Source organism: Sphaerodactylus townsendi, linkage group LG12, assembly GCF_021028975.2.
Source record: "Sphaerodactylus townsendi isolate TG3544 linkage group LG12, MPM_Stown_v2.3, whole genome shotgun sequence".
NCBI classification, from domain to species: domain Eukaryota; kingdom Metazoa; phylum Chordata; class Lepidosauria; order Squamata; family Sphaerodactylidae; genus Sphaerodactylus; species Sphaerodactylus townsendi.
In genome coordinates, this window is record NC_059436.1 from 19,368,163 (window position 1) to 19,393,075 (window position 24,913).

General features: G+C 44.1%; 1 protein-coding gene across 1 annotated transcript in view; it reads right to left on the minus strand.

Annotated features, from left to right (window-relative positions):
- Positions 1-930: 930 nt before the first annotated feature.
- The window catches only part of SORL1 (sortilin related receptor 1), a 114,180-nt gene continuing 90,197 nt past the window's right edge, over positions 931-24,913 (minus strand). The window contains 18 exon segments of the mRNA XM_048512467.1: positions 931-3,391; positions 6,160-6,372; positions 7,149-7,341; positions 8,073-8,179; positions 10,210-10,384; positions 11,153-11,317; positions 12,145-12,264; positions 13,178-13,365; positions 13,978-14,074; positions 14,629-14,711; positions 15,926-15,998; positions 17,357-17,461; positions 18,371-18,483; positions 19,661-19,836; positions 20,363-20,486; positions 22,751-22,826; positions 22,828-22,880; positions 24,643-24,792. Of these exon segments, the coding sequence (XP_048368424.1) occupies positions 3,324-3,391; positions 6,160-6,372; positions 7,149-7,341; positions 8,073-8,179; positions 10,210-10,384; positions 11,153-11,317; positions 12,145-12,264; positions 13,178-13,365; positions 13,978-14,074; positions 14,629-14,711; positions 15,926-15,998; positions 17,357-17,461; positions 18,371-18,483; positions 19,661-19,836; positions 20,363-20,486; positions 22,751-22,826; positions 22,828-22,880; positions 24,643-24,792 (2,279 nt within the window). The 3' untranslated portion in view covers positions 931-3,323.

A 24,913-nucleotide genomic window follows, 5' to 3' on the forward strand; every position in this document is an offset into this window, starting at 1 on the left:
AAGACTGGCACAGACACCGTTCTTGGACTTATGACTCCTGATTTGATGGCAGTGCCCGGTTATTCTCCTCTTCCTCCAGCCTGTTGGCAAAAAAAGCTGCTTGAACCAGACTTGGGATTGTTCACTGCATGGGCTGGAGCAGGGGTAGGGAACCTGCGGCTCGTGAGCCACATGCGGCTCTTCTGCCCTTGCACTGTGGCTCCACGAGCCGAGCCGCCGGCCCCATCCTTGCCCGCCCTGCAGGCAGCAGGGCGGGCGCACCAACTGCCCACGGTCGGCTGGGCCGCACCACGGGCTTCCCCTCTCGCCTGCCCCGTTGGAGCGGGGTGGGCACTTTCCCGGCGGCAGGCAAGGCCGAGCCGCCGGCTTCATCCTTGCCTGCCCTGCAGGCAGCAGGGCAGGCGCATCCGTGCGCTTCTCAGAATGAGCAGAGTAAAAGGTAAAAAAAACCCCTATATACATAGTGTTATCTTTATTTTAAATGTCAAAAATTATTTGCGGCTCCAAGTGTTTTCTTTTCCCATGAAAAATGGGTCCCTACCCCTGGGCTGGAGGAAGACAGGCTTGAGAGAGGTGGTGGGAGGGGTCTCCTAGTGCAGCCCCAGCCCGGTCTTTCTTATACAACAAGCAACCACAAAATTTGCTAAACGACTAAGTACACATGAAGCTGCCAAATACTGAATCAAATCCTTGTTATATCAAAGTCAGTATTGTCTGCTCAGACTGGCAGCTGCTCACCAGGATCTTGGGCAGAGGTTTTTCATGTCACCTACAGCCAGATTCTTTCAACCAGAGATCCCGGGGATTGAACCCGAGGCAAGGAATCTCGTGTAATAAAAGCAACCGGTTCGTAACTTCTGAAAGCGTGGTAGAAATGAACTGCTTTCTTTGCTGAGCTTTTATTATTAAAGTCCTTAAAAACACTTCTAGTGCAATCATAGTTCTTTATTCCATTCAAGCTGTTCATCAAGTTTATCCAAGGTAATTCCAAACAATTCACAAACAGGGAGTCGGTCCTATCCTGTTTCGATAGCCTTCATCAGTGTACAGTACATACGTTGGACCACATAAGCTTCTCAGCGACCTTACAAGAGTTTCCGGTCCCTTTGAAACAATCAATATGATGCTGGTTGCTCAACCAATGGATAAAACAGCCTTCACAACACGGGACTTTGTCTTTGGTTTCTTTACAATTATACTGTGTTTTTCCATCATTTGAGAATTGAACCTGGGCTTTCTTGCTGCTACAGAAAGCATCGGAACTTGGGTCAGATGTTAGCAGCTGCCAGAGACATGCAACACCAACATGGAGACTCTGAATATTATTGGGCACTGAAAATCCCACTGTTTTGTCACACCGACAAGCAGGAGAATTTCAGGCAGCCTTGATGTGGGGGCAGGTATTACAGAAGAAGCTTTCATGTTGTGATAAACTGGGGATTGTGGACAATACGGCTCATGAATTCGGACATCGCAACAAACCATGGCTAGTATCAACCGAGGTTAGCAGCCCGGCTATCAATCTGAAGTCTGTGCCAGTTCCATGCCAGCCAACAAATTCAACTTGGTTAGACCACTTTATTCAAGTGTTTCAGCTCTTAATGGAACAGAAGAGGTATTTAAAAAATGAAATAAACAATTAAACCAGTCTCTCTTTTTAATCCAACTGGAAGAGACAGTGCCACTCAGGAAACAATAAATCTCTGGTGCTGCCCTTTCCATCTAAATGAATGAGAAAACTGCTTGTGCAAAATGAACTTGTGACTATGAATTGATGCTTCATGTTCCCTGGGATCCAAAATCTCTATCGGAAGATTAAACTAAAGCCTTTGAACTTTTTGCGTGCCTGCTTTTATCTGCAAGAATGTGTCTCAAGAGCTCTGGCAAAAATATTCCAGTCCTCACCTTAAAGTCACTCCAGTCTATCTTTTCTTTTTCTCTCCAAACACAGAAAACTGTTCAAGAATTTTTTTAAAAAAACCTTGTGTTATTAGTTTCTGTTTGTTTGTTTATTATGTTAATACCTGATTTGATCACAGAACAAAGGGGGGAAAATCCACTCAGCCATGTCGCAAGAAAATAAAAGTGGCACAACCTCCCATACAACAAGTGTGCATATATGACTGAGAATTTTGGAACTCTGACCCAAAGCAGACTTCCCAATAAATTAATTAATAAAACAAAGGGTGGGTGGGAAGAGAGATCCGCACGGGAAACAAAGTCCAAAGAATTCTTTAAGTCAATGTAAAACTTTCAGGAACTATTCACTCTCTTCATATATATCTGTCATTTCCTGAATATTTTTAAATAAAATTTTCTCTTAGAAAAAAATTTAAAAAAGAAGAGTCAGTTTCAACTCTGATCTTGAGAGAACCGGTCCTTTTAGAGGCCTTGCATACCACTGCATGCAAGAGCCCCCGTAGTGAGAGGGTCATAGCAGCAGCACTGGGGGGAACTTCCTTGGGGAAATCCGTGGCCTTGCATTTCCCCTCCTTCTCCCATTTTGAGCCCCTCCTCCACTGTACATCTTCACGTAATGAAGGCAACCAAAGGACGACTTGGCTTCCTCTCACCCTGCATAGAAACAGACACTGCTAAGGACTGCCACAGAAAATGGCAACCCTGTGTCAAGTATAATTTTCTCTACCCCGTTATGCTCCTCATCCAACAGAGTGGGAATGCCTAGCCCAGGGGTGTCCAACTCTGGCACTTCAGATGTTCATGGACTACAATTCCCATCAGCCCCTGCTGGCATGCCAGCAGGGGCTGATGGGAATTGTAGTCCATGAACATCTGAAGCGCCAGAGTTGGAGACCTCTGGCCTAGACAGATAACATCACTCCATACCTCTCCATTAACATGTGTTGTGGAGGGGGTAAAGAGGATGCAACTGATCAAGGCTTGTTAATTTCACAGGCAGCCCTGCGTTCTTCATCTTCTCCAGTTAGGCCAAAGCTAGAACATGTATCCAAATGGGGGTTCCATAAGCACTTGCGAGTTCTCTGAAGATCGGAGTCACAGTCAACAGAAGACATCTCACAGACTTAAAAGCATGCCCAGCAAGCACAGCCTTGTAAGACTAAATTAAAGTTGAAAAAAAAATTGTTAACTAAATCAACCTGGTTTGAAAGTTCACAGCTGTGTACTACAAAGTGTAATAACTTGTTTCTTCTTCTTTTTTTATCGGCCCATACAAAAATAACATATTGCAACTCAAAAGTGCATTTTTTTGTTTTTTTGTTTTTGTTTTAAAATAAACAGTTGACTATTTTTATCAAATAAAATATTTACACCATTTTGGTTTCCAGAGTCAGGAACGTTCTTCATGCTATCACCATGGGGACATCGTCTGAAAAACCCGTGATCATGGGCGCTTCGTCATCCTCGTCTCCTAGGAAATAAATGTACAGTGCTAAAGAACAGGGCATTTGCAGTGGTGGCCCCTTGTTTAAGGGACCCCTTCACAGGGAGAAATCTGCTTGGTGCTTTTGGGTTTGCTATAGTTTAGGAACCAGGCACCTCAGTTCAGCTGGACTTTGGGCTAAACCTGCTTTAAATTCTTGTCATGGCCCTTAATGAAAAATGATTGAAGTCCATCTGATTGCTCTTTGTCATGAAGATATTTTGATCATTTATGCTATTTTTTTAACCCTTTTTGTACTTTTACATGGATACTCTGATGCCATTCTTTTTATGCTACTCTGGATCGAATGTTTTGCTTGTTTTTCATCACCCGCCATTTTATGGCTGGGATATTTTAGTCATTGTACAGAGATTGTATCTTTGAATCCTTTTTTGATGGAGGTCTCACTGTGAACCACTTCAAGCATAATACATAACAAAGTGGCTAATAACCAACAGAAATAAATAATGCGGTGGGACAGCGATAGATTCCTTACACTCCCATGCATGCACTAACTAAGCTCTTGCTCGAGCAGGTTCCTTCATTCGTTTGCAAAGCGTGCAAAGGAATCTTGAAGTAGACTCATTTCCTCCACTGGAATTGTCCCTGTAAGCCGCATGGCTGTGTAGACACTGTGTAGATTGGTGCTGCACAGTTCAGGAGGCCGCCAGCAGGGGAGCTCCTGTAGGTGGGTCATTTCCATGTAGAGGTAGGGAACTTCCAGTACAGTTCCTACCAACGTTAGAGGGACTACTGGTTATGGGAATCAAGAACCCACATGCAGCAAATGGTTCATGCAAACGGAACCTTGACCCCTGGTAGATTCCCGATGCACCTGGAAATCTGGCCTATGTGGCTTCCAACTAGGACCAACAGGAAAACAAGATTTTCCTACAGCACTATCTCATATGCTAAAAGAAAACATAACTTCACAAAACATAATCTCACAATACTAGAACCAGAGGGCATACATTGAAAATGCTGGGGGGAAGAATTAGGACTAATAAAAGGAATCACTTCTTCACGCAACGTGCGATTGGTGTTTGGAATATGCTGCCACAGGAGGTGGTGATGGCCACTAACCTGGATAGCTTTAAAAGGGGCCTGGACAGATTTATGGAGGAGAAGTCGATTTATGGCTACTAATCTTGATCCTCTTTGATCTGAGATTGCAAATGCCTTAACAGTCCTGGTGCTTGGGAGCAAAAGCCGCAGAAGGCCATTGCTCTCACATCCTGCATGTGAGCTCCCAAAGGCACCTGGTGGGCCACTGCGAGTAGCAGAGAGCTGGACTAGATGGACTCTGGTCTGATCCAGCTGGCTTGTTCTTATGTTCTTATGTTCATATGGTGTTACATGTGCAGTTGGAATATCTACTCACAGAAAGGTATTACAGTGACTCTGGCCATTTTATTTTCTCTTTCTAATAAACTGCAGCTTGGAATTTGCTTTGTTCATCACTCCTGCACATTAAGCTGATGTTTTCATTAAGCATGACATCTGCACCAGCTGTCTATAATTTCAGATGGTTTACATTTGTGCGTGGATGTTCTTAATTACTCCACTAATTGCTGATTGTCATAAAATGGTTGGCATGGGAAGAAGGTAAGATCTGCATTTCTAAATGTAAGTTAAGTATCGTCAATATTTTCCAGGTGCAAAACTTGACAGGGAGAACTGAAGCACAATAAAAACTGCCCGTATTTTGAGAATGTTTAGAGTTGGCCAAAAGAAGACAGAGTAAGAGTATCACTTCCAATCCCTTCCTCCACACTGGACTATTGAAATGCGCTTTACATAGGGCTGCCCTTGAAGACAGTTCAGAGGCTGCAGCTAATGCAGAACACAGCAGCAAGACTGCTAATGGGTACTGCTGGCTGGTTGCACATCACACCGGTCTTAGCAGAACTTCACTGGCTGCCAATTTGATACTGAGCCCAATTCAGGGTATTATTTTTGACTTAGAGAGCCCTAAATGGTTTGGACCTCAAATATCTAAAGGAATACCTTCTCCCAAAGCAGCCTGCCCATGCGGAAGATCAGCAGATGAAGCCCTTCTGTTGGTACCACCTCCTCCAGTGATGAAAAAGGTGGAGACCCAAGATAGAGCTTTTTCAGTGGTGGCCCCAAGATTGTGGAACTCTCCCTCTCTCCTGAGGTATGTCAAGCATCATTGTTAGAATCATTTAGAAAATTGGTAAAGACACACCTATTTTCCCTGGTATTTGGCTGAAGAGATGGTTTCCCCCTTTTGGTAATATTAATTTTAAAAAGTTTTTATGGATTTTAACATGTATTATGAATTCTAAACAGGTTTGTTATATATTGCAACTGTTTTTAGGTTAGCTGATTTTATGACTTTTTTGAGTGTTATGTTGTGACAGGGAAAACTACACACCCTCACCCTCACCCTCACCCTCACCCTCTCTCTCTCTCTCTCTCTCTCTCTCTCTCTCTGGGCCCTTCCGCACACACAGAATAATGCGTTTTCAAACCACTTTCACAACTGTTTGCAAGTGGATTTTGCTATTCCGCACAGCTTCAAAGAGCACTGAAAGCAGCTTGAAAGTGCATTATTCTGCATGTGCGGAAGGAGCCTCTCTCTCTCTCTCTCTTTGGGTGCTGGGAACTGAAAGATCTGATTGCTGAAAACAAAACGCCCTAACCCAGTAAATCGGGACTTCTGCAGCATAACACAACCCCGCCCAAAAGTGCTCTGACATGTTAAAAAAAATTAAGAACACAACATTGCTTACCTAAATCGTCACCTGATGAGAATATGGCTGACCCCAGCCGGGAATTGTAATGGCTGTTAGCAAAGGCCGTGAAGCTGTTCTGCAACCGCCTGTGCCTCATGTACAAAACGACAAACCCGATGCCCACAGTCACTAGCAAGACAAATAATATGGGAACCACAACGGCGGCAACATCCGTGGACTTGACCGTTTTGGAAGCAGCAGGATCTTCGTCTATAGGAGGAGTATAAAGAAAAATGAAGAAACGCGCCGGATGTAATTGATAAAATATCTTGACATGTACTTGGGTGTTCAAGGAATCAAACTGGATTGAGATCATAGGATTGGATCTAGACTAAATTTTCCGCTAAGCAAATGGGTGGGGTAAGTTCCTCCAATTCTCTCTTCTGCTGTAGACCTCTGCTTTGCCTCTCATAATATTCATGAGGGGTCTCGTGCCCTCCAAGAGCAACATTTTATGGGAGATCAGTGGGCTGAAATGGGTGGGGGAGAGAGAAGACTTTGGATTTATACTCTGCTTTTCATAATGGTAAGGCGTCTCAACGCGGCTTACAAACTCCTTTTCCCTTCCCCTCCCTGCAACAGACACCTTGTGAGGTAGGTGGGGCTTCAGAGTTCCAAGAGAACTATGACCAACCCAAGGTCATCCAGAAGGCTTCATGTCTAGGAGTGGGAAAACAAATCCAGTTCACCAGATAAGAGTCCGCCACTCATGTGGAGGAGTGGGGAATCAAACCCAGTTCTCCAGATTAGAGTCCACTGCTCTCACTACACCACGCAGGCAAACATAATCTCTGAAAAGACCATGAATTGATAAGAGAACAAGTTTTCCTTATCTGTTCCTAGATTCAAGTTCAGTAGTAGAAACCAACAAGATTTTCAGGGGACTCTTCAAAGCTCATATCCCCCAAAAATATGGTTGGTCTCTGCTACTGGCTTGAAACTAGATCTTCTACTGCAGGCCAACGCAGCTACCCTCTGAAACTTACCCAATCCTAGTTCATCATAAAGTAGTGTAGCTGGCTCCCCACACATCTGTCCACTGTAGAGGCATCTGGCTTGGACAGTGAAGGAGTAATTGTGGCCTATTTTCAGGTTGGAAACTTTGAAGACTGTCTCTGTGGTGTTCCCCAGGTAGGCGGTGACATTCATCATTCTGTCAAACATGTGTATTTCATACCCCTGATATAAAAAAAGAGTAAGTCTTTCAGCTGCTTTTAAAAAAAAGTTATTTAAAAGATTGGTAGCCTGCCTTCTCAGCTCTCTCAAGGAAGCTTGCAACAACACAGTCTCCATTTTTATTCCTGCCCAGGAATTATAATCACAGGGAGAGGCTCCCTTGATACTCCCTGCGGGAGTACATGAAAAAGGGTCTTTTTGATGGCAGCCCCATGTATATGGAACAACCTCTTCAGTGAGGTGCGCTTGGCACCCTCACCTTCGTTTAGGAGGCACCGGAAGATGGTTTTATGAAGAACTACATTTGATGAAAGTCGTTCTGAATTGTGATTTTAAATGCTAGTTTTATGCTTTTTTATGTTAGGAAGGAAGGCAGCTAATAGATATTTTAAATAAATAAAATAAAAAAGAGCAAGAACAATCAAACCCACAGTAACACACGCCAGATAAAAGTCGTAGCAGATGTCCTCAGATTTAGCCACACTGATAGTTTTATCTGCATGGCGCTCTGTTTTTATTCTTGCTATTTTTGCTACTATTATCTTAAGGAAATCACCCTCGGTTTTATTCTGTAAGCTGCCAAAGGGCAAGCCAGAAACAGGAAAGGGTAGTATAGGACAAATTTAAGCAAATGAAGTTACATGTATGTAGGCTGAGGGTTCACAGCGGGAGGGCATTTTTATTCGGGGGGGGGGGATATATAAAAATGGCATCGAAGCAAAATGCTAACTTACCCGACTTTCACTGAAATGACTTTCCTTTAAAGCTAAACTCTTCCAAAACAGCAAAATGTGGTCGTTTTCTGGTATAATCTTTAAGGCTTCTGGGGCAGCCAGGGAAACTGCAAAAAGAGCAAGGGGGAAGCAGTAGAAATGTTTTGACAAACCTGTTTCTTTTTATCTGTCTGGTTTATTTTTATCCCGTCCTCCTCCACGGAGCTCAGAGTGGTGGCCAGGGTTCTCTCCCCTCCCCGGCAACATTACCTGCACCACACCTGCGAAACTGAGAAGTAACTGACTAACCCAAAATCACCCTGTGTGCTGTATATGCTGTACAGAGATTTGAACCTGGGTATCCCAGATACTAGTTGAGCACTCTAAAATCTACGCCATGCAGGCTCTCTCGATATGTTTTCAGTGGTCTTGTGGAGCCGGGGTAAGATGCGCAAGCTGTTTTCACTGATGTGCATCTCATACCCCACAAATTTCTTTCTGATGGATTGATTTAGTACATTTATACCCCTGTTTTCTCCCCAATGGGGACCCAAAGCATCTTAAATCATTCTCTCCTGCTCCATTCCATGCTCCCAACAACCCTATGAGGCAGGCCAGGCTGAGAGAATGTGACTAGCCCAAAGGCACACAGCAAGAAGCTTCCCTGGCATGAATGTGGATTAGAACCTGGGTCTCCCAGATACTAATCTGACACTCTTAACCACTACACTGCACTGGCTCGCCATACTTTCTGTGTACTGCACAAGGGAGGGCCACATCTTCTTTCCACTCTTGCACTCCACTATAATGCACGCAATTTGCCCAACCTGATGCCACTTGCTGGGAGTAGGAAAATTCCCTCTGGGAAGCGGATATTCAATATCCTACCAACAAACAGCAATGAACAAAGATGGGAAAAATAAGATCTGGAAGCCCTATCAGGCGCATAGGAGATTCTTCTCTGTCCCTCAAACCACTTAGCAATTTGCTTGGAGCGTTAGCCCGCTGAACTGCAACATTAGACAGTGGGCCAGCCCTCCCCTGAATAGCTCAAAGGCACTATTTGTTTATTACCAGGGGTCCCCAAACTTTTTAAACAGGGAGCCAGTTCACTGTCCCTCAGACTATTGGAGAGCTGGACTAAAAAAAACTGAACAAATTCCTATGCACAAATGATTGTAAAATGTTTGATTTCACCTTTCAGCCTTTCTGTCATGGTCTATTTTTAGAACAGTAACCAAAGTATGTCAAGTACAGGGTGGGCTCCAAATATTGTTGGGGAGACTGTGGAATACCTTCCCCTGTAAAAAAAAGCAGAACTTTCCCAATGAAGCATTCCATCTAACCCGGGATCAGGTATCTTCCTGGGTTCTTTCCTCCCTAGCAGCCAGCGAGCGATTCGCCAGCCTGGCTGATGCCAATGGGAGTGAGGGTGGAACAGAAAGCCTGAGAGCAACACATGGAGTAGCGAGGAGGGAAGGGCGGAGCAGGCGTTGCCACATGTAAGGTTTCCAACTCTGGGTCAGAAAATTCATTGTGGAGATTTGGAAGCCATACATCGTAATTTGCAATCAACAAGCCCGTTGGGGCCGGTTCCTCCTCTCCCTCGAGCCCCCACTGCACATGAATGGAGCCATCGCCGCCATGCCTGGTGGGCCGGATAAATGCCTTCAGGGGGCCACATTTGGCCCCCGGGCCGTAGTTTGGGGACCCCTGGTTTATTACATTTGTATGCCACTCTTTCCCTTATGGCTCAGGGCGGCTTCAATCAAGCAGAACATCATAAAATTTAAGAACTGAAAACCATTAAAATCCTAACTCTAAAAGAGATAGCAAGTGAAATCTCATCTGGACTACAGTCTGCTCTCGCCGGAAGAGAGGGAGCCCAGATGGATGGAAACCTGTTGTTAGATTGTTGCTGCTTTAAGAACTGCAGAGTGGAAGAAGGACCACATCTGGGTCTCCACAAGCTCCTGAGGCTCCACATTAGATGCCAGATCTTCCTGTTTCCAGTGCTGGAGACTGGACGAGTCAATATGCAACTCAAGAGTCCTCAAAAGTCGGTAGAGACTCATTTGTGGCCCTTGCACTGAAAAATTTGCTCATGCACACTTCTCTGCAATGAACGGCTGCCCCACACCCAATGCCACAGGCTTACCTGTGCTAACCTTCAAGCTCGCTTCTTTGCTCATGTTTACAAGCTGGACGATGATGTGGTACTTTCCCCCTGGCTCCAGTTTCTTGATGGTATATTCCACTGTGTTGTTCCGTGTTTTCACCTTGTAGTTCCTATCTGTTTTTCTTACTAAATCCTTCACTGAAACAGCATATAGCTGAGAAAGAACAAAATTACACACTAAACGGTCAGCGTTTCCCACACCCCAACAACCCGCGTATTTATGTATTTATTAGGTTTGTATCCCGCTTTCCCAGACACAGCAGGCTCAGAGTGGCTTCCAACGCCATTCAATAAAACTTGTACCATTCATTGTGACATCTAAAAACACAACCAAGGGTGGAACAAGTTAAACTTAAAGAATTCCCCCCACAACCCCCATAGTACTTAGTGAAGCCAAGATCAGAAGGGGAGGGAAAGAGAGGCCACCCAAGATGGCTCATATCACTTCCTCAACTAAGGACTTGGCAGAACAGATCCATCTAACAAGCCCTGCAGAACTGAGATAAATCCTGTAGGGCCCTGGTCTCATTAGGCAGAGCGTTCCACCAAGTTGGGGCCAGAGTTGAGAAAACCCTGGCTCTGGTCAAAGACAGCCAATTTCTCTCATTAGGAGTCTCAGATGCATGTGTGAGTATTCAGTTTAGAGGTGAGAACTCATACAAGATGTGCACTTTGAAGAACTATGCTAGCAATCTGGTCCATCCTAGCGAAGAGCCTCTGGCAAGTAACTAGCCAATAGTTAATGCTCATGTACCTTGAGGGATCAAATCAAACGATCAACTGATCCAACATTCTGTTCCCAGCTAGTTTATTCATTTACAAGGTTTCAACGAGAAAGCAGCTTGTGAAAATATTCCACAATATCCATGCCTGTGCTTTTCAACCAAATAAATTCATGCTTGAAACCACACAATAATCTTACCAAATCTTGGTCAGGAGAGTCATACGGTGACTCCCATTTAATGACAGCAAACGTTTTCCCCGTGTGCACAGTGTGAAGGTGTCGCGGAGGGAGACGATTGTCAGGAATCATCTTCACAACAATGTAGTCAGAAGGCGGTCCTTGGTAGGGAGACACCACGCGTACCTTCAGAAGAACAGTCACTTCTTTATTTGTCATCTTTACTGAACTGACCTACTGTTATTAGCTAATTAGCTGCTTTTCAGCAGCATGCAGTGTCAAAACACACAAATAAAAACATTATAGCATCACGACACACACACTCAATGGAAGCTTCCCATGGAACAGTCTTAAAACACATCTGACCAGCACTGCCTGTTTCAGCACTCAGCTTTGTTTAGGAAAAAAAGTTCTATTTATCCTAGCAACATGGACCTCATCACACACCCAACTAGAGTTAAGAACATAAGAACATAAGAACTAGCCTGCTGGATCAGACCAGAGTCCATCTAGTCCAGCACTCTGCTACTCGCAGTGGCCCACCAGGTGCCTTTGGGAGCTCACGTGCAGGATGTGAAAGCAATGGCCTTCTGCTGCTGCTGCTCCTGAGCACCTGGTCTGCTAAGGCATGTGCAATCTGAGATCAAGGAGGATCAAGATTGGTAGCCATAGATCGACTTCTCCTCCATAAATCTGTCCAAGCCCTTTTTAAAGCTATCCAGGTTAGTGGCCATCACCACCTCCTGGGGCAGCATATTCCAAACACCAATCACACGTTGTGTGAAGAAGTGTTTCCTTTTATTAGTCCTAATTCTTCCCCCCAGCATTTTCAATGAATGCCCCCCAGGATTTTCTACCCCATGCATAATTTTATAGACTTCAATCAGTGTAGTGAACTAGCACAAAAAAATGCTACTTTTGGGGACATCTTTGGAGCAACATCCCCCCCCCTTTTGTCCTGTTTTTAAGTCAGGAAATAGGAAAGGAAGGAAAACTAAAATTAAGATTCCTACCAAAAATAAATATTGCTCATCTCTGCTGACGATGACAGTGATATTGTGTAGAGTGGTGTTCGCACTGCTGGGGTTCCTATACAGCTCTAGGAAAGATGTGGCATAGAACACACCGTAAACCTTCCAGAAAGAAAAAGCAAGAGAGAAAAGCAAGTTTATTTCATGCTAATTTTTTTTAAATTCAGACCCTGGTTATCTCCCTAATGGGGACCCAAAGTGGCACATCACATTTTTCTCTCCTTCTCCGCCTCATCCTCACAGCAACCAACTTATGAGGCCAATTAATTTGAGGCTGTTACAGGTCCAGGTTTTCCAGTGAGTTTCCAGGGCAGAGTAAAGATTCAAACCTGGCTGTCGCAAGTTCTATCTGGTTTCCACACAGGAATATGATGTTGTGTTTACCCCGTTGCCAGAGTGGCTGATTATATCAGCAAAGAGGCAAAAGGGCTTTCGCAGGTCAGTTTTCCCCTCTGTTTCTCAGCCCCAGTCCCTGCCAGTGACTATCTTACCCTGACCCCCACCCCAGCTCAAAGTTCCTTGGCCAACTGGGATTTTTGCAGGGTTTTTAAAAAATCACAACTGGAACATCATTACATCAACATGACATTATAAACAACAGGTGTAACAGATTTCTGAATTCTCAGGGTTTCATTTCTTTTCTCAAAAATTAAATCTTTAGCCCTCCTCATTGCAGGGAGGTGTTTTTATCCTTATAGGCCAGTGGTGGCGAACCTTTGGCACTCCAGATGTTATGGACTACAATTCCCATCAGCCCCTGCCAGCCCAGCCAATTGGCCATGCTGGCAGGGGCTGATGGGAATTGTAGTCCATAACATCTGGAGTGCCAAAGGTTTGCCACCACGGTTATAGGCCAATGACAAATATTATTTTATTAACTTTTTTTTAATAATGAAGAAGACTGAATGGCTGAATCTATGGCATCACACAATTAGGTTACCGGAGATATTATGTAATAGAACAAACAATTGTCTTTTGCAAGTTTTGCATGAGAAGATGAAAAAAGAATCCTTACAACGTTCCGAGGACCGGTCCAGTTGCACTCAACAGCAGTCTGATTGAGAGGTTTGGCTTTCAAACTGGGAGGGGGTGGTCTTGTACCACTGGTCACCACATGCGCAAAAGACAGAGGACTATCACCCAGTTCTGTCTTGGCCCAGGCTGAAATCTCGTGCAGATATCTGAGCAGGCAGGTAGTGCTACCTAAAGAAGAAAAAAATTATTTTGTTGTACAAAGGATGCACAGGACTCCGCGCATTTGTTAAATGTTTTGTTAAGCATCCCCCCGCCCCAGCAAAAAATATTTGTGCTTATTTTAAATACAAGACAAATGGGTCTATCAGGAACCTCCAAATTTACCTTGAGATTTCATGAGAATTATTATACTGCTTCATAGCTCAAGGCGTTCAAGACATTCAGACCCCTTCCACACATGCAGAATAATGCACTTTGCAGCTGTGCGGAATAGCAAAGTCCACTTTCAAACAACTGTGACAGAGGACTGAAAGTGCATTATTCAGCATGTGCAGAAGGGGCCTCAGAGGAGGTTTGCCATTGCCTGTCTTCTGGTCATGACCCTGGTATTCCTTGAAGGTCTCCCATCCAAATCCTTGCCTAGTCTATCAGTGGCTAGTAGCCATTGTGACTAAAGGGAATCTCAGGTCCAGGAGGCAAAATCGGGGGAAGGGCTCAGCCAGTACGCCCTGCTGTTGGACCTCCAGAGGAAATGTTTGGCCACAGCGCGAGACAGGATGCTCGACTAGATGAACGAATGGTCTGATCCAGCAGGGCTCTTATTCTGTCAACAGGCCTCACCTGTTTGTACAGACTTCCCTCCATCTATGTACAAAATCCTTTTTTCTTGTCTGTGTGTATCGAACGTCCAGAAAATGTTCACAACGTAGCCATACACCTGTACAGAAATAATACAGAAGCCATACAGAACAGAAATAATAATAACAGCAGCAGCAGCAATAATAGCGCTAAGAAACAATAAAAACTGAGTAAGAAGAAGGCTTTCATGGCCGGATTCAACTGGGCTTTCCAGGCTGTGTGGCCGTGGTCTGGTGGATCTTGTTCCTAAAGTTTTGCCTGCATCTGTGGCTGGCATCTTCAGAGATGTGTCACAGAGGGAAGTCTGTTACACACTGTGTCCAGCCACAGATGCAAGCGAAACGTTAGGAACAAGATCCACCAGACCACGGCCACACAGCCCGAAAAACCCACCATTCAATATCATTGTTTGACTTGGCTTACTTCAAAGAGTGTCTGGGTTGGTCAGTAGTAGAATAGTCAGATTTTAGTCCAGTAGCACCCTAGACCAACAGAATTCTTGAGGTATACATCTTGAAAGCTCAAATTCCTCCTCACCCAAATACTGATGGTCTCTAATGTGCTAATAGCCTCAAATCTGGCTGTTTTATTTGGGTTCCCAAACAAAACACACACACACACACATTATTCTACCTGAATATCAGCTTCCATTTTTAGGGTGAAAGTTATGGAATCTTCGTGATAACTCTCAATATGGACCGTAGGTGGTGGAATCACTGACATGGAGAAGAAAGAAAGAAAAAAGGAATCAGTTGAATGAATACAATCATCTTTGAACTACTGCTCTGAAGACTTTCACGACAAATTCTCTTGCCATTTTAAATTGACTCTGGGGGGCTGTCATTGTTGACCATAGCACAAATCTGCCCAAGGACACCAGTCTAAAATTGGTGGGTGGTGAGTCATAAATAGATCTCAGCAGTAACATTCATATTGAGTTTTCCCCACCTTTTCTTTCCAATAATAGGGTCTAGTACATACATCAGTTATTTCTGAAACAAGGTTAAAAGCTTGGAAACAGAGCCAAGGATCTCGTGGTGCCCAGAATCTCATGATGCCTCGAGAGCCAGCATGGTGTAGTGGTTAAAAGCAGGTGGACTCTAATCTGGAGAACCAGGTTCAATTCTCCACTCCTCCACATGAGAAGTGTCTCTTATCTGGTGAACTGGATTTGTTTCCCCACTCTTACATTCCAACTGGGTGACCTTGGGTTAGTCCCAGTTCTCTCAGAACTCTCTCATCTCCACCTACCTCGCAAGGTGTCTGTTGTGGGGAGAGGAAGGGAAAGGAGCTTGTAAGCCGCCTTGAGTCTCCTTACAGGAGAGAAAGGGGGGATAGAAATTCAAACTCTTCTTCTTCTCCACAGCACCTTTTCTTATACATTATGTGAAATCATAATTAAAAGATGAAAACCTGAGCCTAGGGTTTATCATGTTTTGCTAGTATTTGAAAACAGGAATGTTCTGGGGATAGGACTAACCATGGTTGACTTTACTGTAAATGAGATTCTGAACCGGAGTTAAAGAACCCAAACAACAGGATATACTCGGGGTGGCTGGGTAAAGCTTTCATTTCAAGACGTTCATTTCCTCCCAATTCCAGGCCCCATTCTGCCCAGACCAAGTTCCTGCCATCCAGTTCTGGTAGCATTAATTGTTTTACCTTTTTAACAACAACATAAACTGCTTTTGAACAGTAATGTGCAAATGCAATAAATCTCCAAACAAATGTTTCTCTGGCAATGTAGGCGGTTTTATAACTGGGGCAATGTTCCCCAGAGAACACGATGAATATCCCAAAAGCTGGCCAAAGAGTTCATCTGTATTAAAAACGACAGAGGCCAGCGATACGTGAGTCTGTTATGGATTTGGGGTTGGCAGTTTCTTGCATGTAAGCAACAGTAAGAAAAGAAATTAATCACCGGTTTTACCTTTGCCTCTTACGGTTTGTATAGATTTGGAATCACTCCAGTTCCCCACTCCCCGGCTAGTTACTGCGGCAACCTTTTCAAATCAGAAGAGAAGAACGGTGTCAAAATGGCTTTTTAGTGAAAACAAAGGGGAGGGCTGGAAAAATGGCACTGGGGGCAAGGCATGGAAAGCTTATCGCTTTACAGGAGAACAGAGTATGATCAGGGACAGCCCTCTGATTCTTATGGAAGACGGTGAACAAGGAGTCACGCAACAGGAAGCCCCTGAGTTACTGTAGCAGTTAGTGGTTCTGACAGCTGCTACAGTGCCCTGGGGGATGCCACTCCCAACTCTCAGTATTAATGACACCATCTTTCTGCTCACTGTTCCCCAGGCCCTGTGGCAGGGCCAGATTTCTCCTTAAGACTTTGATGAGCACAGAGGAACAAGGAAATTGCTGCTGCAACTTGTGATGCCACCATGGCCTTTGAAGCTCGGGGAAGCAAACTCTATGCTGGGGATAATTAGGAAAGGAGTTGATAATGAAACTGCAAAGATTGTCATGCCCTTATATAAAGCCGTGGTGCGACCGCACTTGGAGTACTGTGTTCAGTTCTGGTCGCCACATCTCAAAAAGGATATTGAAGAGATAGAAAAAGTGCAGAGAAGGGCAACGAGGATGACTGAAGGATTGGAGCACCTTCCTTGCGAGGAGAGGCTACAGCGTTTGGGACTCTTTAGTTTGGAGAGGAGACGTCTGAGGGGGGATATGATTGAAGTCTATAAAATGATGCATGGGGTAGAAAATGTTGACAGAGAAATTTTTCTCTCTTTCTCACAATACTAGAACCAGGGGGCATCCATTGAAAATGCTGGGGAGAAGAATTAGGACTAATAAAAGGAAACACTTCTTCACGCAACGTGTGATTGGTGTTTGGAATATGCTGCCACAGGAGGTGGTGATGGCCACCACCTAGATGTAAGCTTTAAAAGGGAGAAGCTTGGGCAGATTTATGGAGGAGAAGTTGGTCTATGGCTGCAATCTTGATCCTCCTTGATCTCCAGGTGCAGTACCCATAGACCAACAGAGTACTTTCGGGAGCAACAGCCGCAGAAGGCCATTGCTTTCACATCCTGCATGTGAGCTCCCAAAGGCACCTGGTGGGCCACTGCGAGTAGCAGAGTGCTGGACTAGATGGACTCTGGTCTGATCCAGCTGGCTAGTTCTTATGTTCTTATGTTCTTAAGTTTCCCAAGCACTGAAACACAGGAAGCCAGCCACGCTGGGCATGCATACCTGGTTTTCCTGACAGACACCCAGATCTGAATATGGGAAGGCATTGTGGGCGGGGAATTTAGAGCCCTGGTACCTGCACACTGAAACCGCTGGACCAGGGGAGGGAGGGGACTGCTCAACATCCGATAAAGCAATCAAAAAAATGCAGACTCACTCTGAAAGTATACAATGTGTTGACCTCTAACCCCTCAATTTCCGAATAGTTGCTGGTGGCTCTCTCAGACGACCACTCCTTGGAACCGGCTCTGCTGTACTCCACCTAACGGGAGAGAAAGGGAGTGATCCCAAGCACACTGCTGAAGTTGAAGTCATCTAAATGGCTAAGACCTTCCAAAGGGGGTTTACAGCAGTGGCGGGATCCAAAAATTTTAATAACAGGTTCTGATGGTGGTGGGATTCCAACAGTGGCGCTGCCGCACACACGCACCTCCAGCCCCTATTGGGCAGGGAGGTTGCTTCAGTAACCCCTTCTTGGCACTCAGAAAAAATTAGTAACCACTTCTAGAGAAGTGGTGAGAACTGGTTGGATCCCACCTCTGGTTTACAGTAACAGACAGCATTAAAATACAGACAATTTCAGTTTCTGGCATGGCAACCCATCACAGTGAAATCAATCTAACTAAGGAAAAAGGAAGGGAAGAAGGAAGAAAGGAAGAAAGAAAGAAAGAAAGAAAGAAAGAAAGAAAGAAAGAAAGAAAGAAAGAAAGAAAGGAAGGAAGGAAGGAAGGAAGGAAGAAAGAAAGAAAGGAAGGAAGGAAGGAAGGAAGGAAGGAAGGAAGGAAGGAAGGAAGGAAGGAAGGAAGGAAGGAAGGAAGGAAGGAAGGAAGGAAGGAAGGAAGGAAGGAAGGAAGGAAGGAAGGAAGGAAGGAAGGAAGGAAGGAAGGAAGGAAGGAAGGAAGGAAGGAAGGAAGGAAGGAAGGAATAAGAAACACCACTGGTGCCTTCAACCATAGGCCTGGCAGAATAGCTGCAGACCTGCAGGTTCTGGTCTCATTTGACAGAGCATTCCACCAGGGCCAGAGCTGAGACCGAACTGGGAACCCACGACCCACCACATAATCAAAGGACACAGATCCGTGCTTCCCAGCAATGCTATCATAACTTCCTCTACGTTCTAAAAGATTCTCCTTTCGGGATTGGCGTCAGAATGCAGCTTAATGATACCTACAACATATTCTCTTATCAGGCCATGGCTATTAGCTGGCGGTGCCCACTGGCAAATCACGACATCTTCAGCTTCTCTCTTTGACGACAACTGAAGATGCTGGGGAGGATCCGGCACTGGCAGAAGAGTTTGGAAGAGAGAAAGGCAGGATTAGAGGCATCTGAGTCTGTTCTTGTCAGGACAGAAGTAATAAGAGTTCAGTTAAAGCTCCTTTTAGGAAGGAGAGAGACACTACAAGGGAAACACACACACACACGAACAATATATGCCCCTGCTTTGCCAATGTAGGGAACTATCGGTTATACCAGGAGTCCCCAAGCTTTTTTTCAGATCTGTAGGCACATTTGGGAAGTCTGACCACGGCATGGTGAATTTTAGAAACAAAATAAGCTGCACCACAAAATAGCTGCTACAATGGGAGAGTGAATAGCCAACCACAAAATGAATGTCCACAGCTTAACTTCAGTGACAAAGTACAGATCCTTGGGCTAGGATGGCGCTTGTACACAGTGTGGAAAATACCCAACAGCAAGGGTAACTGAACCCATTTTTACAGGATGGTGTTGGCCTCGTGCAGGGAGGGTTCCTCCTTACCATCGGGACCTCTCCCCCTCTTGTACTAAAAAGGATCAGATTTAGGAGGGCATGCCATCTAGATATGTATTATAACTGCTGTTTTATTATAATTTATGGATGCCTATGATGTTTTATATGTGTTTTATATTTGTACACACGCCCAGAGCCCTCCCGAGTTAGGCGGTATATAAATTAAATTAATAATAATAATATGTATAATAATATGTATAATAATATGTATAATAATAATAATAATAATAATAATAATAATAATAATAATAATAATAATAATAATAATTTACCAATTCCTGGTGACAGCAGGATTGATGAGAAGCAACTGGAAAAAAAAACTTACACGATATACCAGGATTTAAAGTTGCACTACAAGACTCTGGCACCATTTTAAACCAGTAAAAGGTGGTCCCAGTGGTGTCCGGCACACTGGGTGCAGTGCCTAAAAGATCTTGAAGCGGCACTTAAAAGCAATTTGGCTGACAAAATGCACCATATGTCAGCTGCAAAAGGCCACCTTTCGGCTCTGCATGTATTCGTCGATACATCCGCACAGTCCACAGATGCTTGGGAAGTGTCCGGCGTGTGATGTAATACAAAATCCAGCATATTGATCTTGCTTGCTGTGTGTAACTGTTTTGTATCAACTAATAATAATAATAATAATATGTAATAATAATACGATATCTGTGGTTTGTGACTTACATCCTTCACAAGTCCCGCCAAGGTGATGATGTCATTGATTATTGTTGTAACCCTTGGTCAGGCACTGGACCTGAACTTTGACCTGGTATGTGCAATCTGGTTTCAATACTTTCAAGACGCTGCTGGTTTTGTTGCTATGGGTTTCTAGAGATTTCCACACACTTTCTCCAACCACCCTGGGTTCAGGAATTCAAAAAGACAAGAACAACAAGTATTAATACCGAAGGCTTTCCGCGGCGGATTCAACTGGTTCTGGTGGGTTTCGGGCTGCAATGTGGCCGTGGTAATGGTGGATCTTGTTCTAACGTTTCACCGCACCTGCATCTGTGCCAGCCACAGATGCAGATGAAATTAGGAATCAACCACACTCCCACCAAATAAATTTCTTGGCTTATAGTTTTACAATTGAAACAAGACACCTGAATAGCTCAAGTTCTGAAACGGCTTCAGCAGCCAGATCAGTCACCATGTTGAGACTTATTCACTTCTTTCAACAATGGTATCAATGACTACAGCTTGTTGTAGTAACTATTTAGCATGATTGGTAATGGGCTACCTGTGATCTGCCATATGGCAGTGCCACTGTCATTACTGATACGTGCAACTCAATTAGTTGGTCATACGCATGTGGCTTGATTTTAGGCACAAGATCGATTCCTGCAGAAGTTAGGGCTACCAGAATGTTAAACCGGGCCAGGCTACCTGTAGTGGATATTGTAGACACAGGATCCAACTGGCATCTTTAGGCGAGTCAGGTTAGAGTAACATCCCTGAGAGTCGGCTGTCCACTGGAGAGTTCTGCACTTTATAGACAGGAAGGTATCATCTAGGGAACAGAATACAAAAGCATTGATTTGGAGATGGAATTGAAACACAAATTGCAGCTGCAAGACATGCAGTGTGCTCAAGCCCAGCAAGGCCACTAAAATGGCTCCACAGATCAACTCTGATGTTAATACACCTGGCATGCATTTCACCAAACTGGCAGGATGAAAGGTGCCACTGGACTAAAATTTAGCTGGCTACCCTCTGAAACACAAAAAATCTTGTTGGTCTCTAAGATGCTACTGGCTTCAAATCCTCTCCTTTTAACTCAGCCTTCTGTGCCTGCGTGGAACATGCTCAGTCAGCGTCAGGCCCTTTTTTAGGTTGCCCCACACATTCTTTTGCTTACATACAAAATGCGTAGGACCTGATTAAGTGAGAAACCTGACATTGTCTGCTGCTTTTTTGAGTATTGTTGCTTTTATGATGGCCCCCAAGTCACATCCCTTTATGAAGGAATGATGAGACAGAACAAAAGAGATAATCTACAGATTAAGATAAATTGTGAAGATACAGGAAAAAGAAAGGCATTTAGAAAATTAAGCACACCTGAGACTGAAATTATAAAACGCGCCTTGGCATACTAGTTTACTCCATGAATAAGGAGATTTGGATGTGGAAAGGAAAGAAAGCAAAATGACAATCCTCTCCATACTGACCTGAAATTTTGCATAGTATGATTTATCTGCTCTGCAAGATCAGCTCTGCTCATCCCAAATCACAGGGAAGGTACCAAAAGAACCAAGCGGTACATCCACGGATACTGAAAGAACCACACTTCTCTTTAGAATTCTGGCCAGGGCGGTAAGTTGCGGTGGTCCAATGAACAGAAACGCCAGAGCAGTCTCCCCAGATCATGTTTAATTAAAAAAAGAACTAAAACTGATTGATGTTCTGCAGCCTCTGAGCTGTAAAGGAAAATGGCGACTCCCAAGGCACCAGGGCGGAAGCGTCGTTACTATTAGTGTTGTCATTATCTAAGCTGGAATGAATCAAGGTCAGATTTTGCTGGCAAAATAGCATTTTGTCTGTAGGGCTAATACTGGAAGTGGAGGAAAGAAGAAGTTGGAAAAAACAACATTAAAACCACAACTCTCTCTGAGAGGTCTGTGACTCACAGTGCAAAACCTGAACAATGGGTCTGGGGTACAAAATATAGCCAGCTGTGTACGCGGCTTTTAAGGGATCTCAACAAAAGTTCATTTTTTGCTGCAGCCTGGGACTTTAGATAAGAGCAGCTAAAAGGAGGCAGCTAGCCGGGTCATGTGTTGTGGGGAGTCTGCTTAGGAGAAAAATTCCTTTTGTCCTGGTTCTTCAAACTCTCATTTGCTTTAAATCCTGCCCTGCTGTCCATTTCTAAAGAGGATAAATATTCCCCAATAGCCCCAATGCTTTACACAGCTGAAAACTTGATGTAGAGGGCAGAAGATCTGGGAGATCTAGATTCAGATCACACCCGTGCCATGTAATCCCTGAGAGATTCTCCACCTAATCAACCTCATTGGAGTTGGCCCTCTAAGTGTTTGTTTATGGCCACCACCCTTTCTCAAAATCTTACAAAATTACCTACAGGATCAACAAGTCTGGGGACGTGACTTCAGCCAATGCACCTGCTTTGTTCTCAATACATTGGCACAAGTTCCTAAAGACAAAGGAACATGGGACTGGTTGCTGTGAGGTTTTCTGGAATACAGGTGGCCATGGTCTGGTGGATTTTGTTATTTCTCCATAGACATGGGGTTGCTATCTCTTTACTGATGCTAATTTTCTGCATTTTTCAATTCTGTGCATATCTCTCAGCTCCAAAGCTGATCACTTCTTGGACTATTATTACTGCACCCACAATCCAACTGACTTTTCTTTCTTACACCCCTTCCCACTTTCAGACTTAGAAATCAGGGGGCTGGTGAATCTTGATTCCTATTTGTATCAGTGAGCTTTGACTTATAAAACCACCCTGGGGAAAAATGTACATTGCTAGTGGACTTATTATTTTGTTTCACTATTAGAAATGAACACAGCTACTCACCAAACTCAATACCAAATGTTGTTGTTTGAAGGGAAGGAATGGAAACATGAGATAAAATGGACTGAAGAAATACAGAAATGTATACACAAAAGAGAAAAAATATTAAACTGAAAGAAAAGTAAGATTCCTGCAAGTGCAAAAGAAAGCGGGCATTTATGGATGCTCTCCTCTGCCTCGATATGCAACTCCACATCAGTACAGAAGATAACAGGAGATTTGCATTTTCTGAGGCTTACCAGTCTAATTTCTCTCATCACTGCTATCACAGGCAATCAGGAAGTAGTCACGCAGCTCCGCCACCTTGGAAACCAGTCTCCCCATCTTCACATTTAAACCCACTGGGGCATGTCAAGGTACTCTGTGTAGCTGGCCGGACAAGAGAGCGTTATGATTCCTGATATTATCACCCCTCCCACCCCAGTTCACCTGACTCTACTGTCTACTCTGAGCAGTAGCAGCTCTGGGTTCTTAAACAGGAGGTTTGTTCCTAGGGAGGTCCTCGAGGTCCTTCCAGCTGTGGATTGCTCCAACATGAACACATGAAGCTGCCTTATACTGAGTCAGACTTTTTTGATCCATCAAAGTCAGTATTGTCTACTCAGGCTGGCAGCTGCTCCTTGCAGCATTTTAGGCTGAAGCCTTTACATCACCTACTGCCTGGTCCTTTTATTACATTTCCATTATTATTTAACTTGCTTACTATCACAGCTATCCAGTTGTTTAACTGGTTGTGGAGCCTTCGTTACAATTGTTACCCAGATTGTTATTATTATTTAATTTTGTTTAATATCCCTGACTGCTAGTTCTTTTAGCTAGTTCACGGTTGTTGTTGTTATTATTATTAGATTTCTAGCCCACTCTTTTCTGACTACAGTCAGGCTCAGTCAGGGTAGTGAATTACATCATGTAGTGAAAATTATACATATAAATCAATGACAATTAAAACTATCATTGAATTTACAATTTTTAAGCAGCCCTCATGCCCATAACTTAACTGTTTAAAGTGCCCCCCTCCCGCGCTCTGCTTTATATGGGTCCCCTAACACCATCGGGACCCATTATTCTTACTGGGAGGGTTAGCGTAAGGGGTTTGTGGGACACTGTTTTTGGGACATAACTGTTTTAGGACATAATTGTTTAGGCCAGAATTGTTTTTTTAAAATTGTTTGTATGCTTTTATATAAGATATTTTATACTGTACGCGCCTGATTGCCCTTTGGGAATAAGATGGGATATTAAATCAAATAATAATAATAATAATAATAATAATAATAATAATAATAATAATAATAATAATAATAATAATACACATAACAACACAGCACATGTGTCTGGAATTCATCTGAATATCGAGTCCTTCCCAAGGACCTAGGATATTAGAGGTATTATTATTATTATTATTATTATTATTATTATTATTATTATTATTATTATTATTATTATTAAAATTCCAATGGGATTGTCGGGGATTGAACCTGGGGTCTTCTGCGTGCAAAGCAGAAGTCTTTCCTTTGAGACACAATCGCTACTTAAACTGCCTTGTACTGAATCAGACCCTTCACAAATCCAGGTCAGTATTGTCAACTCTGACTGGCAGCTGCTCTCCCCGGTCCCAGGCAGAGGTCTTTCACTTACTATCTCAGGGGTCTGCACCCTGCGGCTCTCCAGATGTTCATGGACCACAATTCCCATTCAGCCCCTGCCACCATGGGCTGATGGGAATTGTAGTCCCTGAACATCTGGAGAGCCGCAGGTTGCAGACCCTTTCAGCTGGAAATGCCAGGGACTAGCAGTGGTTCTACAAGGCTCAGAATGAAGTCTTGGTACCTACTGCCCGGTCCTCTCAACCGGAGATGCTGGGGATTGGACCTGGGACTTTGAAGTAAAGCAAAAACTCCTCCACTGAGTCACAGCCCCTTCCCAAAAGGGGACAATTTGGCCTAACCTGTGCAGAAATATGAACTGCTCCTTGGATACCTGCAAACAACTACTGCTATCATGAAGGAAGGAAAGAGCAGCCAGACAGATAAGGCGACAGCGGACACATCTGATGGTCCTGCTAGCCAATCTAAGGGACAGGCAGGGGCAGTTCATGGAACAGGAAGGCGACAGCCGCTATTCCACTTACGGCAATTCAACTCATCCGTGCCATCCTGGCAATCTTTCAAGTTGTCGCAGCGCTTCCAGTTGGGGACACACTTCTTCATCTCCTGGCACTCAAACTCAAATCGACTGCAACGGCCGGCCAAGCTGGACGACGTAGAAGATGCACCAATCACTGGGCAGCAGGAAGGGAAAGCCATTATAAAGGACCCATTGCTGGACACGAAACTGGATACTGTGTTTGCATGGAGCTGTACCCGCATCCCCTTTTCTGAACATTTTGCAAGCCTAGAATA